Source organism: Triturus cristatus, chromosome 9 (assembly GCF_964204655.1).
Source record: "Triturus cristatus chromosome 9, aTriCri1.1, whole genome shotgun sequence".
Classification (NCBI taxonomy): domain Eukaryota; kingdom Metazoa; phylum Chordata; class Amphibia; order Caudata; family Salamandridae; genus Triturus; species Triturus cristatus.
The window spans coordinates 18,168,927-18,186,701 of NC_140592.1; the positions used below are offsets into that span (position 1 = coordinate 18,168,927).

General features: G+C 45.4%; 1 protein-coding gene across 3 annotated transcripts in view; it reads left to right on the forward strand.

Moving 5' to 3' along the window:
* CCDC51 (coiled-coil domain containing 51) overlaps nucleotides 1-17,775 on the forward strand; it is a 34,982-nt gene that overhangs the window by 9,901 nt on the left and 7,306 nt on the right. For all 3 annotated transcript variants that reach the window (XM_085624243.1, XM_085624244.1, XM_085624245.1), the window contains exons 2-3: nucleotides 2,052-2,381; nucleotides 13,591-13,755. In XM_085624243.1, coding sequence (XP_085480369.1) covers nucleotides 2,094-2,381; nucleotides 13,591-13,755 — 453 coding nt within the window. In that variant the 5' untranslated portion in view covers nucleotides 2,052-2,093. The remainder of the gene's footprint in view (nucleotides 1-2,051; nucleotides 2,382-13,590; nucleotides 13,756-17,775) is intronic.

Here is a 17,775-nt window from a genome sequence, read left to right on the forward strand (position 1 = left end):
TGAGTTGGTTGTCCTCGGCGTAGGATACAATGCTGAGGGCATGCTGTCTGACGATAGCGGCGAGGGGGGCCATGTCGATGTTGAAGAGCATGGGACTGAGAGAAGATCCTTGTGGTACTCCGCAGTTGATCTCTGTGGTAGTCTGCAGTTGAGCTCTGTGGTTTCGGAGAGGAAAGGCTGGAGTCTGATCCTTTGGGCTGTGTCGACGAGGAAGGAGCGGAGCCAGTCGAGGGCGGTTTCCTGTATTCTGGTGCCATGGAGCCTGGCTGCGAGGGTGCGCTGGGGAGGCGGTGATGCTGAAGAATGCATTCGCTCAATCTTTTACAGCGTCTTGTGGTTGCTTTAAAGCACGAGGAGGTTTTGGAAAGAGGGATACAGAAAGAAGAATGGGCTTTGTGATGAGAGCGGAGGGAAAGAGGGGGACTCCTGCTCTGTGGAGGTTGCATGACTAGCCACATTGTGCAGGCCTGTGGTATAGAAAGGATGCACTCACCTTAGTTGAAATATGGTTATTGTCTGGTTCTCTGGCACCAGCGGGACCAAGGAGAAACCGAGCAGTCCTTGTAACAAATATAGGCTGTTTTCCAAAGAACTATAGGAATGGGATTCTACTGTGAGCTCACTGATTTGCCTAATACCTAGTTTTATGCTTTGACTTTCTGGAGGTAGAAAACGTATGCATTTAATACTTACTCTCGATGTTTGGTTGAATGTACTGGAAACTCTTATAATGCACACTATAAATTAGGTTGTCCATTGCCTACTTTCTTTTGTAAAAAGAACAGAACATTTTATTATTTTAACTTGCTTAACGCAGTAGGTATAAAATAAACGGTAGCTAGATAAAAATAACCTGTCTATGGGGTTACTGAATTTCTCTAAATCAAGACCTTGTAGTGAACTAAAAAAATCTGCAATATAATCTCAGACGTGGCCCAGGCTCTGCCTGTCTGCTTATTACAGAAAGATTAGCCTATTGTGCAGAAATTGCTTCTCCTTGAGCACCTTACACCACAGCGGGCAAAGGGAACGGCCTTGGAGACGCTTCCAAGTTCTTTGGATGGTGGTCTTTGTGATTCATTTGAGCTCCGGGGTTGTAAAGTGCTTTTTTTGACCTCTTCAGGGGGTGTACTGGTGCTGAATTCTCATACAATCTGCTGGCAAGGCTTCCTGAAAAAGACTTGTTTTCAGCATTTTGTGAAAAGAAAAGATTGTCTTTGCTTGAGAAAATTCTCAAGGTGGCTGAAATATGCTGGTTGTCTTATGTTTAACAGCATAACACGTGCGAGTCATTTGGTACCTGAAATGGCACTTTATCTGTTTTGTGAGATTTTTACACTGTTAGGATTTTTTTATTCTTTCGAATTTTGTCACCGCAGATGTCCTCATGGGGTGGGCGATATGTGTGAGATTCAGTTTCGCTATCACTGTGATATTGGTGAAATACAGACTTCCTGTCTCAATGGATCTCCGGGTAAGCTCGAACACTGACCAATAAACTGTACAATGCTGCCATTCTGTTCTGCCTGCCTCAGACACATCGTTTCAAACCAGTGCCTAACATTATGTTAAAAAGTACAAAACACATTTAGTGTGTTTTTTTTCACTGGTTTCACAACTCCAGTTAGGCTCTGGCGGCACTACTGAGTAATTCACAAATCCTAGAGCTTAGAACTACAGATCAGTTATAAGGACAGTCTTAAGGGACCATAAATCCTTTGAAATGCCATGTTGAGCACAAAATAAGAAAATTAACTTTCCCTGCACCACCCAATCCCTTTATGTCCATTACTCCACCCGGGAACCTGGTCCCTGCAAGATGTCGCTGAGGGTTCATGGAAAACTCACTGATCTGTAGACCTCACTTCCTGGTCCATGCCAATGGTAGAGTCTCTTTTTTCTATTCTAGGGTTCTCCATCTAAGTTAAAAACATGTCTCCTGTACTCCAGGTTTGTTTATTAAAGTGTAGGAGGATACTCTGCATTTTTAGTAACAGTATTTCTGACTTCCAGTCATTATCCGTGTATATTTATTGTTTTCTTTTCTGCAGGATTCATCGATGTGCATTTCCAGTTGGATGCAGTGAAAGGCCATGGCGCTCCTATGTCGAAACATGAGGCGGTCCCGCTCTATTCTAATAGTGGGCCGACCATTGACTAAGCTTCGAGTAAGCACGTTTCCTTCCCGAAACCCAAAACCTCATGGAAGGAAGCGTCTCGCGGCTGCTTCCACTGGACCACCATCATTGAGGGAGACACTCAAAGTACTGTACACCAGCTCTGCACAAAGAGTGTCTGCAACTGCTAAAAGTTGGTGGGACAGATACGAAGAATTTGTTGGCTTAGTTGAAGTCCGAGAAGCACAAGGAAAGGTGGCAGAGGTAAATAGTTTCCACGAATAAATATTTTCTGTTGATGACTATACTTTTAGGTACCCACGGTAGTAAAGTCTTTGAAGACTGTATTCTTCTTGCTTGTTCCATTTTTCATCTTCCCACGAAGGGCAATTTGTCAACATCCAATGTTTGTTTAGTTTTCTCCTAAACCATGCGCATGTACCTTTCCACATTCTGTTTACCTTCCGCTGCTTTTGCATACTATATGCAGAAGACTTTTCACACTTGCTCACAGTTTTGTGCTCTACACCCTCTTCCCGTTTCACTGCACAGAGCACCTTATTAGTCTTGGAAGACACATTTCACAAATTTCAATAATGACCGACATATGTCTCAAACGTACATCTCACTCCTACCTGAACAGGAGAGACACCCACTTCTTGCCGCATAGATCTGCATTGCTAAAGATCAACTGGTATGTGTCGCCCCCCCCCCCCCCCCCTTCCATCTTTCAAGGCACTATTCGGGGAGCTGAGCAGAGGTACGTGCCATAATGTCAGTCGTGCGCCGTTGTGTGGCGCGATGACGTCAGCCGTTGCTAGGCGATGGCCTGAGACGCTCTGGTAAGGAGACGTGGCGGCGTGACGGAGTGTTACAGAGCCGTCATTCGAGACGTGGTGTGTTGCTAAGCAACATGAACGTGTGTGTCACGCTGCAAATAGGTGGAGGGAGGAGACAGTCTCTGGGACGTGGATGATGTCAGGGGGAGACGCGCAAATTAGAAAGCGCCAATTTTCACATGGTTAGTACAGATTTCACCTAATACAGTATAAGTAGTGGGGACACATGTTCATCAAAGATAAGTGTATCGGGTCCGCCGTGGACGTGAAACTAGTGCATATTCACGGGACAATTTGCTATTCCCAATCCATATACCTAGCATGATGATTAAGTCAGGTATAGCAGTTCTGTTATAACGTGGAGGCGGAACAGTTAGGATGAGCCTGTAAAGTTGTATTCAGTGATAGTTCAAAGGCCTGTGTGTCATGACGTTGAGATAACTCCACCCCATGAGCGTGAACATGTAATCATGGTATGGAGCTCCAAGGGATGTCATCATTAAGGCCTACGGTGTCACATGAGAGTCTATGCACCCACCTCTGTTCAATCCTGAATAAAGAAGCTTGGGAAATCTGTGTGTGGGATTCTAGTATTACCCAATGTAATGACTCAGGGGAGTGATGTGACTCTAAGAAATGTCTGTAAAGTTTGGTCGTGGTACGTTGACAACGTATGTTGCTTCTGTGCTCTATTATGCGGGTTTTGACTGGTCGCATTGTCATGCCAATGTATTGTAACCCACAAGGGCACGTGATCAGATAAACACATTGTTTGGTGTTGCAATTAGTGTTTTTCTTGATAATCCATTTAAAATTGGCATGTAGAGTGACTTCTTTGGTAGTGGTGGTGAAGTCGCAGACAGTACAGGTACCACAGGGGAAATGACCTCTAACAGGTGGAAGGCCCCAAAGTGTAGTCTGTGATGGGGTAACTTTTCTCTTGGGCCTAGTGTGAACCAACATATCCCGTAGGTTACAGGTCCTCCTGTAGGCAAATCTCGGTCTTGGTATCTGTAATTCTCCTGTATTGAGGATATCCCAATGTTTCAAGATGATTTTCTTGATCAGGGTTGAGTTAGGTGTAAAGGAGGTCACACATGCTTGTCCATGAGAGTTCCACTAGCCTAAACATTAGTCGCTAGAGATCTACACTACCACCCCCCCCCCCTCACTGGTTTTAATCATAATACACCTATTACCATGTTGTATTGTACACTTTTTTGCATGGTGATTTTTACAACACCACCCTTGACCAACAATGTACTAGATAAAGAGATGATGTTTATAAATTTATTTTTCTTCTTCATGTTGTCACTTTATCTCCACAGGGCAGCAACCTAGGACGTGGTATGTAGAGTCCACATTACCACTTTTATGTAGACAGTGTTATGATCCTGAAGAATTGCCTTGATCCTCCAGACATTTTATGGCAAGAAACATGTCGATCTTTTAGAGTAGAGCTACACGTCTGGACACCTTAATTCTGCGACTTAGCCACTCTACACTTATTTTAACAGGGAAGTCTACCTTCAGAATAAATACATGATTAGGACTGACTAACCCTTTTTAAACATCTCCATTTTCTGCTACATCCATTCCACTAGGCCCCTCACCCCCAAGCACATATCGGCAGGAACAAAAGATCCCCGTTAAAGAGCCCCGGTTCCGGGAGCCCGTCAAGGATTGCAGCGCCGACTTGACGAGGGGCAGTGCTCATATGATGAAGCATGACACCTAGCTTGCTGGGTGTGTGAGAGCTCTAGTTCCGCAAAGGGCACTCCCCTGGCCCTCCCCCTATACCTTTCTTCACAACCAATTGGTGACTGACTGGGTCTCCTTCTGGTCCGCATCTCTCTTTTTTCCTGTACCTGAGGAACTCCGTACCCCGTTTTTGTACATAGACTGTAGTAAATGGCACAGGTCAGGAGAGTATTATCTTTCTTGGCTCGAGAAGCGTCCCATACGGAGTGTACCTCAATTGTTTATGTACAGTCTTGACAAGTTTTTTTACAACACCCATTCCATCAGTCTGCTCCGCAAAATGTCTGAATTCCTCATGTGTACGATTCTTTTGTATTTGGAGAAACTGGCGGTATAGCAAGTTCTTCTTGAGTGAGTGAGAACGAACGCGAAAAATTTAGAAATGTATTTTTATAAGTGATTTTAGTATATAAAGTCACTGAAAGATGGTTATTACTTTTCATCCACAATCCTAGAAAATGTAGTTTAATCTTTATCGGAGTGCATGGTAAATTTTAAATCCCCGGAGCAATGGTTTAACCTTATCTCGAACTCATTCAATGATTCATAGGTACCTTTAAAATAGTGATTACATCACCTATATATTATACCATTGTTTAATGTTGTTTCTGAATGAGTTATCTTGATTGTATATCCATCTATGCTCAAACTATGCCATAAAGAGATTTACTATCTCCGGAGCCAAACTACTCTCTTAGCCATCCCTTTGGTTTGCAAGTATGCGCCTGATTTGAACATAAAAATACTTTTCTTGAGGCAGATGTTGTCTAGTTGTATGAGGGATTCCTTTGGTACGGCCTGTGAAGTCTCTCTTTCATTAAGAATGTCCTCTGCCAAGCTAAAGCCTCCTCTTGAGAGAGATTCATGTAAAGCAGGAGTCTCCAGCTTTTCTGTGGTGAGAGCTACTTCTGATCAGTGAATATCACCGTGAGCTACTGAAGACCAAGCACACTCGCAGTGTTGCCAGACACGCCCAACTTCACTGACTTTAAGGATAATGTCCTTCGAGCCAGATACTATGGTTTGGAAAAAAAGGGCTGTCGTGTGTGAGTGTGGTCTTTGGGGATGTATAAACATGTGTGTATGAATGGGATATATGTGTATGAGTGATTGAGAGCCTGTGTCATATGTGCTAGTGGCACCGTTACATGTATAACACAAAGATAGAATTTTTTTTTTTTTAAATGGGAAAAATTAAGAGTGCAGAAAAATCTTCTGCAAAACAATCTTCGGAATGGGTAAAATGTATCTGCACTTTAAATTTCTCCCATTTTTTAAAAGCATTCAGAAACATTTATTTCTCATACTTCAATATTGAGTTGACAATAACTATTTTTAAAGAGTTATTTAATACCTCATTGCTTCAGTAGTTCACCTCTGTGCCCTAGTCTGGGTCATAAGGCTCTGGTATCTGGGAGGCTATTGTGTGCCTCCCTCTACAGGGAACAGGCTCTGGCATCTGGGAGGCTTGTAGTTTTCTTCAAGGCACAACCAAGAAGGGGCAGGACATAAGCTTCTCAATGCATATGTCACTCTCTGATAATGTGTTTGACAGAGTGGGTGAATGTGGAAAGCCAGTGGTGTGCAGACCAAAAGATCACCTCAGGGATACCTGGGATCGGGCGTAGTCTGCGCCTCAAGACCTGAGCTTCTCTTGCCTCTCCTTGTTCTGTGCTTATTGCAGCGCGGGGGTCTCTCTTGCATGGGAATAATGTTGAGAGGGACAGATTTCGTTTTTAATCATGAAGCATCCTTCAGGCAACTGGCTGCTATTGTATTCTAACCTTTGATGGCTTCTCCCGGCCATGCAGTGGCCCCCATGAGATCAGTTCATAGCCACTGAGCAAAGCAGGTCATTCAGAGAGTGAAGGTTCTCACCTCAGTGGGCAGTCTTCTTCCTTTTCTTAAAAAAGCATACTTTTTTTTGTCTGTCCTGGAGTATAGTCCCAAATTCTTCGGGGGGCTGGCAAACTTCCTATCCCTGGTTCAGTCCCTTTCTTCGTACTGGTGTACTTGCAATAGAGAGCTGATCTTGCATAACTGGTCACAGGCCCACTTTTATGCTCAAACAATGGCGGTTGGGCCAAAGCAACAGACCTCTTTGTATGAGGGCGAGCCCATAGGGATAGCCGCACAACTGTACATCAGCGGTCACCAACTGGTGGCTGTATCATGGCTAGGATATGGTTTTAGTAGTCACCCATGTTAAGGAGAGTTCCACTTTGGGTGTTTTTCACATGAGAGATTGCATGTCAGTGTATGATGACTTTACATACCAAATTGCATCACATTACAAACGGTGGCAACTGTCTGATAACCGACTTGATATTTTTTTAATTCAGTTTGCAGGATTAATGTTTATAATGTTGTAAGTATCACAAGGAGTTGTGTGCTGCCTGTTTGTCAAGTGCTCGAGCAACTTGGCCCTTGTCAGGAGGTAGAAATCGCATGCTATATTAACGTCCATACAATACAATGTGCTAATGGTGTGAAGCATTCTGTGTAACTCAAAATACACCACAATAACCTTCTCAAGTCAGGAATTGCACAATACATTTGCATGAGAGCATTATGCATGGCCAAGTGTAACCCTTGTGGGTGGCTAAATAATATAACCTTGTGCTCTCACAAGTAGCCTGCTACCAGTTCACAAAGCACTTCAGTGCCTCTTCAGGGACGGAAAGCGTAATAAAGATTCACACTTTATGGTCCAAACCATGTGCTTGTTTTGTGTGAGCAGTTTGCCGCAACCATTCATTTTACTGTTCTCTTAACTGTATTTGTCGGGTACATGAGCGATGCACCTAGTTTTTCAGCTTCAATGAAAATGCACGCCACCCCTTGTCTTTATACTAAAACTAATCACAGCTACACCTTTGGTCTGAGCTGTTGGACTATGTGTCCCCCATGTGCGGGGAAAGAGAGCAAGAGAAGGCAGATCAGCTCAGAAAGCAAGGCTGCCATTAAGAGTTTGAAGCCTTTGTGATTGCAGTCAGTACAAAGAATCTGCTCCTGTCCCTTCTTTGGTGTAAAGGGCACTCCTCATGCTCTTGCCCTTAGCATATTTGGTGTATCCTGTCTAACGGAAGAGGTAGGCAGGAAGAACGGGGTAGAGTTCAATTAATAAACACCTTGTGATGAGACGTGACCACCCACTCTTGCAGTTATCCCCCGTCTTTGGTATGGCAGGGCCGCTGACTTCCAGTTACGGGGCCACTGAGTGCCATGTCGTTTATTGGCAGCCTACCTCCATATGCATGGGTTTCAGGTGCTCCTTCAACAGCGGTTCTTTGGCGAGGCTCAGGTATTTTTTACAGCTTTGTGGTCAGTACTCCAATGGATGCTTGTCTGCATTTTAATTCATTGAACTTTAATTCAAAGATTCTGAAGGCAAGACAACTTATTGCAGTTCTGCTCAATGTTTTCTAGCGCTCTGTCCTTGCACATGGCATCTTCATTTCAAATTAAATTGGTGATGTTTTTGGGGGAACGCATGATGCGTGCGAGATGGGTATGCATAAGTGTATAGCGATGTACACCATAAGCATCCAGTGGTAATCCCACTTGTATGTTTAAGTGGCTTCCACAACAGCACATTCGTATGTAGACCGTCAATCAATCAATCAATCAGTGACACTTGTAAAGCGCGCTACATACCCGTAGGGTCTCAAGGCGCTGGGGGAGGGGGGGGTGCCGCTACTGCTCGAACAGCCAGGTCTTCAGCTCCTTCCTGAAGGAGAGGTGGTCTTGGGTCAGGCGCAGGTCGGTAGGGAGGGAGTTCCAGGTCTTGGCGGCCAGGTAGGAGAAGGACCTTCCTCCTGTAGTCGCTCTTCGGATGCGGGGGACGGCGGCGAGGGCGTGGTTGGCTGATCGGAGGTGGCGTTTGGGAGCGTGGAAGTTGACTCGGCTGTTGAGGTAGCTCGGGCCTTGGTCGTGTAGGGCTTTGTGTGCGTGGGTGAGGAGGCGGAAGGTGATTCTTTTGTTGACGGGGAGCCAGTGAAGGTCTCTCAGATGTCCGGAGATGTGGCTGGTTCGTGGGATGTCGAGGATGAGTCTGGCTGAGGCGTTCTGGATCCGCTGGAGTCTCTTCTGGAGCTTGGCGGTGGTACCGGCGTAGAGGGCGTTGCCGTAGTCCAGTCGGCTGGTGACGAGGGCCTGGGTGACGGTCTTCCTGGTCTCGGTGGGGATCCACCAGAAGATCTTCCGTAGCATGCGTAGGATGTTGAAGCACGCCGAGGAGACGTTGTTGACTTGCCTGGTCATGGAGAGGGAGGAGTCCAGGAGGAAGCCCAGGTTGCGTGCATGGTCTGTCGGTTTGGGTGCGGTGCCCAGGGCGGGAGGCCACCAGGAGTCGTCCCAGGCGGAGGGTGAGGAGCCCAGGATGAGGACCTCCGTCTTGTCCGAGTTCAGTTTCAGGCGGCTGGTCGTCATCCACTCGGCTACCTCTTTCATCCCTTCGTGCAGGTTGGATCTGGCGGCGGCGGGGTCGTTGGTCAGGGAGAGGATCAGTTGGGTGTCGTCGGCGTAGGAGATTATGTTGAGGTTGTGTTTGCGTACGATGGCCGCGAGGGGGCTCATGTAGACGTTGAAGAGGGTGGGGCTCAGAGATGATCCTTGAGGGACGCCGCAGGTGACTTCGGAGGCCTCTGACTTGTACGGTGGTAGGCGGACTCTCTGTGTTCTTCCGTCGAGGAAGGAGATGATCCAGTCCAGCGCCTTGTCCTGGATTCCGATGTTGCTGAGGCGCCGTACTAGGGTGCGGTGGCAGACCGTGTCGAATGCCGCAGAGAGGTCTAGGAGGATGAGGGCCGCTGTTTCTCCATTGTCCATCAGGGCTCGGATGTCATCGGTGGCGGCGATGAGGGCGGTCTCGGTGCTGTGATTGGCTCGGAAGCCGGACTGAGAGGGGTCGAGGGATCCGTTTGTCTCGAGGAAGGCGGCCATCTGCTTGTCCGTCGTGGCCAGTGCTGCTTTGAACGTGGACAGTTTAATCCAGTCTTTCTGTTGCCCTCTTCTCTATTGTCCCATTCTTTTCAAAGGTTGTTTATTTACACAGAAATCCTTTTACATAAACCCAATGTTATTTCAGTGTCACTTCCTGAGAGGGTAAACCAATAATGTGATAAGACGCTGTGGAGCCTGCACTTTGAGCCGGTCTGTGTTTATCAGGTTGCAAACAAACCTGCGTAACAGGAACAGAGGCTGAAATTGCATAGATCTACCTTCGGAATCCAACATCAAATGTTATGTTACGTTAAAATTATTTATAAATCGCACGTACACCGATTGGTTTCATGGCGCTAACTATAGGAGTGACCAGAGACGGTTAATCATATGCCTGGATAAACAGCCAGGTTTTTAGGAGTTTCCTGACTCTCAGGAGATCTGTGTGCAGGATCTGATGTCAAGAGGCAAGGCATTCCAGAACCGAGGGGCCAGTACCGCCAATCTGCTGCCACCTCACCGCTTTCATTTATAGTACGGGCTGACCAACATGTTTGTGTGGGCTTATCGCAGATTAGGGGGAGGTGTGTATCTATGAATGATATTGGAGATAAATTCTGGGCAAGTGCCATGTAACGATTTGAAATGCCCACTAGAGTTATCACTGTGGTGGCTCCTGTGAATAAATTTTGAGATCTGGACTTTGCTTTCCCTGAAGCTCCAAACTCCTCACTTTCATGTGAATTTTTCAGTTGGTGATTTCTTAAATGTTTTATTTTTATTCTTTAATGTTTTTTACTTAGTAACTAAAAAGGAAGAAATCTGTATCTAAGTGCTTCCAGTTCTCAGAGATGATGCTACTCTAGCACAGAGAGGCTCATTCTGGTCGCGTATAGATGGTGGGCCTAGAGTTCTGTGCTTTCATGGGAGGCTTTAAGCACCACACCAAGACCCTGATTTAGAGCTGGGTGGAAATGGAAAGCCCTTAAATTTCTTGAAGAAATGCTAAATTTGCAGGAGAATCCATAGGTGACATTTCCTCCACCAATTTATTTCAATGATGGAGAGTTTCTATTGATTGCCCTACCCTCTGCACACTCTTGAAACATTCCCTCTAAAGCTGTTGTAACCTCTGGAAGTTGGAGTAGAAACACACAGTTACAGACATCTGACGGGACCTACCCTAACACTGTGACACGGACATCTGACAGAACCTATCCTAACACTGTGACACAGACATCTGACAGAACCTACCCTAATACTGTGACACGGACATCTGACAGAACCTACTCTAGCAATTTAGGAAAACAGAACAAAACAACTGAGATGGCCAAGTCCTTTACATATGTGTTCTGTTCATACACTGATTGCGTGTCAGGGTTTGGGTAAATTATGTTGTATGTTTCTTCCTTCTAAGTAGTGTTCTGAAGGGGGACTACTTTCTGGCCAGAAAAGCAAGTTGGTTTCTGTAAGGTGGATGAACTAAAACAGCTCAAACTTGATGAAGGAGAAAACTATTTTTAACTAGTGGGGGGCATAACTCGTGTAATTCAGTGTAGTGTAAACATGCTGAATCTCCTAAGAAGTAGGCAAGATCATGCTTGAATTATGCGAGAGGAGTAATTTTACGCTCAGCGCTATTTCTAAGCGTAAAAATGTCCTCTAGCGGACAAAATGGATGCGAGGATGCATTTTGTGCTAAGAAAAGATCTAAATGTAACGGAACATGAATAACGAGCGCGAGCAGCTGTTCACACTCACTAAGTGTGCTTTTGGTGGAAGATTTCCCCAACTTACTACCGGCAAAGCATTTGATCCTATTTTCTTGTGCAAAATGCACCTTCTCATTCAAAATGGGCGGGAGGATGCATTTTGCACTAAGAGATAGCGCTAAATGCAGCAGAACACTTAAACACCGACGGGCGCTCCTGCTTGATTAATGTTCTCATGCGGTAGGATTTTAGCCCCCCTAAACTAGTCTTCAATACGTGAGCAGGAGTAAATGCGGAATTAACAGTAATTCCATGTCATAGAGTAACGAGGAATTACCAAATTACTCCGATTACTCGGGCGTAATCAAAATTGTTTGCAGGCCTATTTTTAACATCAGTGATGACTGTCTCTTCAGCACGCGGCTGAGCATTTTGTAGATTTACTGTGATGTTAACATTTCATTATTGCATCCTTTCATGCAGTTCTCTCTGCAGCGAAACTGTTCCAGGCACCAGGAGAATTATTAAATCGCACAAATTCTTAAGAATATACACACTTACCTGTGGCTAAAGTTCACTTTGGCCTGCATTGTCGACAAAGTTTTATAACTATGCTGATCTGTTTAGCTTCATGTTGCTATCAAGATTGCAAGAACTGCTAGAAAAATAAGAAGTTTAAAAAATGGAACTCTACAGGCCATCATTCTCTGCTCCATCACGCTCCGTCATTCTTGAACTCTCTCCCAGTGGAGCTGAGAAACACGTCCATATTTCTGGTCCCAAAACAACAGAAACCATATTGGCTTAAACTAGATGTATTGGAACAATTGTGGATGCATTTTGAATTAGATGCTACCCACCTTCTGTACCCTTACTCCTTCTTCCAGATAATCTTCAATGCCATGCAGCCAAACTCCCACCTTGTACGGCCAAAGGCCATGTGCTGCATGGGGTTGGCAAACCCCCAGCCGTGCATTATCAAAGGCCTGGGTGGCAAGTTATTGGCTGCTTGCGGGAAGTAGGATGCATGGCCTGCCCACAAGCCAGGCCCTCCATCAACCCCTTGCCACACACGCCAGAAGGCTATATGCGGCAGGGGTTGGCTTTACGTATGGTAGTAAAAGATCACTTTACGTTAAAAAAAACTGCTAGAAATTCATTGGGGAAAAAAAAACAAAGGTTAAAGTGACGTTATTGTTAGATGAAAATTTCAATGACAAAGTAACGCTTTAAGCTCCAAAACCACTAAAATTCACCAGGTCTAGTTATCTGTAGTAACTATAACTCATGCCCCACAGTAGCTATAAATTGTATCCTCGCCATGCGCTGCTAATTGTCCCGCTTATTCCATCACTCATGACATGTTCTATGGCATCACTGCAGCGTTTGTTGATGAGAAGACGCATGGCGAGGGCGTGAGCTATAGTTACCTTTTAACCTTTTTTCTAGGACTCCGGGCGACTCTAATAAACTCGTTATATACAAACACTTGTGGTTTATATACAAATGAAGAAAAGCACACACATCAAGATGCGTCCACAGGCACGCTCTGTTAATCAGGGGTTATAAAGGTGTGTACAAAGCTGGAACCTGTGATTGCTCATACCGCATGTGTTAGGAAAAACGAGAACCGTTCCTTGTCCCACTGGTTTGGTTTTATACCAAATATGCTAATGTCTTCTCTTCCTTTCCCAGGATATTAACAGTTGCAGTTCTCACTTTAATATGCACAAAGACTATTTGTGATTCAGTTTTGCTTTTATTACCCCTAGCAAGCAAGGTTGTTACTTGTGCCAGATGCACATATTCCAGTGACTGTGAAGTAGAATGTTGTGGTCCTAATATTTGTTTACAACCCAGTAGGTCTATTAATCTGTGCAAATTGTTTATGAGTTATGTAGCGTATATTTGATGTGGTTATCGTTGATTCAGTAACTCATCCAATCACACATTTTGTTTGAGCCTCTGATTGGTTCGAAGAAGAATTCATTTTTATCAGGACCCAATGACCAGTTGACATGACTTGCCCATCGGTCGGATAGGCCGAAAGCTGCAGAACTGAATGGTGCTGCTTGGCCTGGCAGCCTTGTATGTGAGCGTACCCCTGGGAACATGATCATATTTGTTAGTCTGAAGAATAATACTGCATACAACATGTCCTTTGAATTCTTATCTCTTCCGTTTCATCTGCCTCACATTCCTTTTTTACGTTTTCAGGCTGAGAAAGCCTTCATGGTGGCCCGAGCTCTTGTTCGAGACATTCGTGATGTTGTTGAGTTCCAACAAGTAAAACTGAAGGAGATTCGGGGTCAGCTCGAGAGGGTGCCCAGGGAAGATGTCCACTTCTTGGAGCTGGCAACCCAGGAACACAAACTGTTGCAGGTAAAGGACGAACGCCAAGATGTGTTGCTTTCATCAGTGCTTTGATAGACCCATATTCTTGCAGATTACCATATTTTAAAATATCCCACAAACATCCAGCATTAACTTGAGGCTGTTGGTAATTACAACACACCATGGAGTCGGAAATCATGGTAGGTGGTTTGAGTTATTGTGTCGCTGTATGAGTATGTTCATAAAACGACTGTACACCTGCCGAATGGATGGACACTTTACAGGCTTTACCTTTCTCGGCGCACATTTTGTAATTAAAGTTCTTCGAGCATACACTCTGCATAAGCGCATCAAGTTAACGTGCTCTGCCACTAATTTGTAATAATCATACAACGCAGTCATTAAGCAGCGTCTCTTCACATGCACCTGCATCTACTTCACACACATGCATGTTTGTGTGCACCCATGCTGCACTTGAACACTTTCTACGCACGCCTAGCGTGACATATGTGTGTGCAACAGCCACTGCCAGCCTCTTCTTCTGATATCGAGCGGGATGCTGCTGAATATACCAGTACCTTCATTTGCATAAGTATGTAGGATGATGCACATTATTAATTTAATTATCCTATGTAAAGCAACCAAAAATATGATACTGATAATTTAAAATATCATTCCCCAGTGCTCAAAACATCCACCCTGCCTTGTCCATGAGCCGCAGACATTGAACGCTTGCCCATTCTGAAGCTTGTGCGCTTCCTTATCGCTACACCAAATGTAGTCTACTTGCTTGTGTATACTGAGGGGGGTGTTGAGTGCAGCATTCTGAACCTAGTCGAGCACTCGCACACCTTTTGCTGTTAAGATGTAATCTCATGCCATCCTACTCTCCATCAGCATTTTGGCATGTGCATCAAACTGATCGCCCACTAAAGCTGAGGCGGTGGGATTCGCAATCTCTTGATTTCTGCACTTGATCTTGCTTCGTTCAAAGCAACAATTTTAGGAGGAAAAGTCTAGTTCAAGTTGAAGCAGCTTGCCTAACCCACCTTCGCTATAAAGAGTGGTTGCCAAAGTGTCTGATTGTGGGTCTGACATATCCCGGATAACGGGTCTCAGTCCAGGGGCAACCATAGTTAGGCTCCAGATCCACAAATGAAAAGTGCATAGCCCCCCTTGCTGATGACTCTTACCACTGCCCAGTGGTAGGACTGAATTTATAAGGGAGTGATTTGAAAGGAATGTTTCACTTTTTACATTGAAAACACGAGAGACATTCTCTTTACTGTGCTCACAGATGAATCCTGGGTAACTCGGTGCAAGATGAGTCACGTCAGGACTGCTCCGCCCCAAAGAATTGTTGAACTTTTCAAGGCCCTGATAAGAAGTGTGGGAAATCCTGGTGCTCTCTGGCAGTCAGTGCCCGTGGTAGACGAGATCAAGGCAAGCGATCATATCACTAATGGGTGTACCAATCAAGAGTATAGGTTTAGTACAGCTAGTCCTTGAACGGCGAGGATATATCCCACCACCAACTAAACCCTAAACGCAGTGGAAAAGGGTAGACCAGGTCCACAACGGTTCTTGCAGAGGGCTGCTTACCTCAACGCAGGCTGTGGGGGCAGCATTGGGTGGTGGAGGGGGAGCAGGCAGTGAGGCCAGGCATAAGGGCCTAACCCACTGGCAGATCATCATAGCAGCAGAGGCAGTCCCAGCAGGGTATCCGGGTCCAAGGCCAGGGTCAGGTCCAGAAACAGGAACACTATTTCTAGGAGGAAGAGCTCGCTTGCCACAACACAACATTTAACAGCTATGTTGGTGATGAACAGACTCTTCGGTCCCACGCCAGCGAGGCTGCAGTGCAGTCTGTCTTTTCTCTACCTGGATGTACACCCAATCGCCATCCTAGAGTGCGTGGCAGGCCTTGGTTGGATACCCAGCTCAGGTTGCTTAAATCTGTGAACAGAAGCTGGAGAGGCCTCGCTGTCAGGGATCATAGTGCTAGTGGCAAGGCATCAGGCCATATCAATTGAGCATATTGTTTCTATCTTCTTCTTAGGGGTGCCATTGGTCCTTTCTACATTTCCTCCTCTTTCTGGGTGTTGGGCACAGTGGCAGTGCTGGTGTATCACCATCAAGATAGAGCCTCGGAAACTGCAATACTGTTGGCATGAAGTGCGTTCCACAGACACTTGAGATGCAGTTCGGTAGCCTGAACCAATAACTTAGCTATTGTAATGGCGTGCGTACGGGCACAGGGGTACACTTCCACCCATCCTGAAAGCATACAGACAATTTAACAGGGCTAAGACCGAAGTTCTCTGCTGTGCTGCAGGTAAAATCCCTCGACCTCTCCCAGTAGATTTCTGGTCAGTCTCTGCTAACAATCCTCCACTCCCCGTCAAGACAGTGCGCAACCTAGGAGTGTTAATAGACAGTAATTTACAATTGGACTCTCAAGTAAGCAAAACTGTTAGACCGGTCTATCTCTGCTTCGAGCTCTCCGGAAAATACTCCCGTTTTTACCTGCCTCAGCTGGACCTCTAGTGCTGCGGAGTATCGTCTTAAGCGGAATAGACTACTGCAAAGCACTTCTTCTGGGTGCCCCAGCTTCACCGATGAAAAACACTGCAAAGAGTAAAGATTATGGCGGCTAAGCTTGCGTTAAGTCGACCACGCGGAGCCTCTGCTTCACTTGCCCTTAAGGATCTACACTGGCTGCCCATTGCGCAAAGAGTCCAATTTAAGGCACTCTGTATTGTCCATAGGGCAGCACAAAAAACAGGGCCTAAGTTGTTGCAGGGGAAATTCTTATGGTATTCTCCTGCTAGATGCCTGCGCTCTTCTTCTGCAAACCTAGTTTGTATCCCTCATCTCAACAAAGTTCGAATGGGTGGTAGATCTTTTAGTTCCACAGCATCCATACTCTGGAATGCTCTGCCTCTGGAGCTTAGACAATTGACCATTCTGTCACGTTTCAGGAAGGAGTTGAAAACCAGACTGTTTCCCTGAGATTAGATCCTCACGTACTCTGATTAGATACACCTAGTGGCTGATTGGTAATCTAAGCGCCAGGATACCCGTTGGGTGGCAGCTGCGCTATACAAGTATTCCTTACATTACAATTACCAAAACATAATGGGCAGATAGCACATCTTGCCATCTGGAGGAAATCCATTTGAGTATGCACAAAGGGGCATCAAGGGGGGTGGTGAGCAGCTGGGTGGTCTTAATACCCTTTCCGTCAGTTTGGGATAGACTGTTGGCGCAGGAATGCACTAGTTCTGGGCTATAGAAGAAATGCAGCACACACAATACTGCCTCTCCATACCTCAGCGTCTTTTTCTTATTTCTGCTTGATCCAAGACACTTTTTCAGTTTCAGCAGCTAGCTCCAGCAGTAGAGAAAAATCTTTAATGAAGGCATGGGAAATGAACTAGTTCTCACAATATACATAGCAACTTCCGCTGTTTTAAACAAGGCAGCATTTTCAGCGGCTGAATCAATTAGGGTGTTATTCCTTGAGAAATCATCAGGAGGATGCTGGTGAGCGACACCCTTTACATCTACCACCTTCTTGGGTAATTGCAATGCATTTAGAAGGTTTTGATCATGCTTGTCATTCTTGACAGAGGTTCCGGCAGACATTAAGAGCCCACTCGTCTTCTAGAAGAGCCCAAAGTCACGCATCACTCCAAACGCAGACTTTGATTCCTTATACACAGGCTCAATCTTTGGTTAGGAGGCAAGCTCTGGTGAGAGCAGCGAGCCTCACATCGGTGAGCAGATTTCACATTTGACAAACTGCAACTTTCCACAATTCGATACATAGTAAAGCCAGCATAACCAACAATTAGGCACCATCGTGATTCCTGAGACCTGATCCAACAACAAAATACATGAATTCACAGTTAGGAATAGGCACACGTGTGAAATCAACACAGGGTTTGGTCACAGGAGATGCTATAAGGATATAGTTGCAGGGCTACCCCCTCCTCACCATTATTAACTATGCAGGGTTCAGGGCTGGACACCAGATCAGGGTGATATGGAAAGACAACAGTAAAG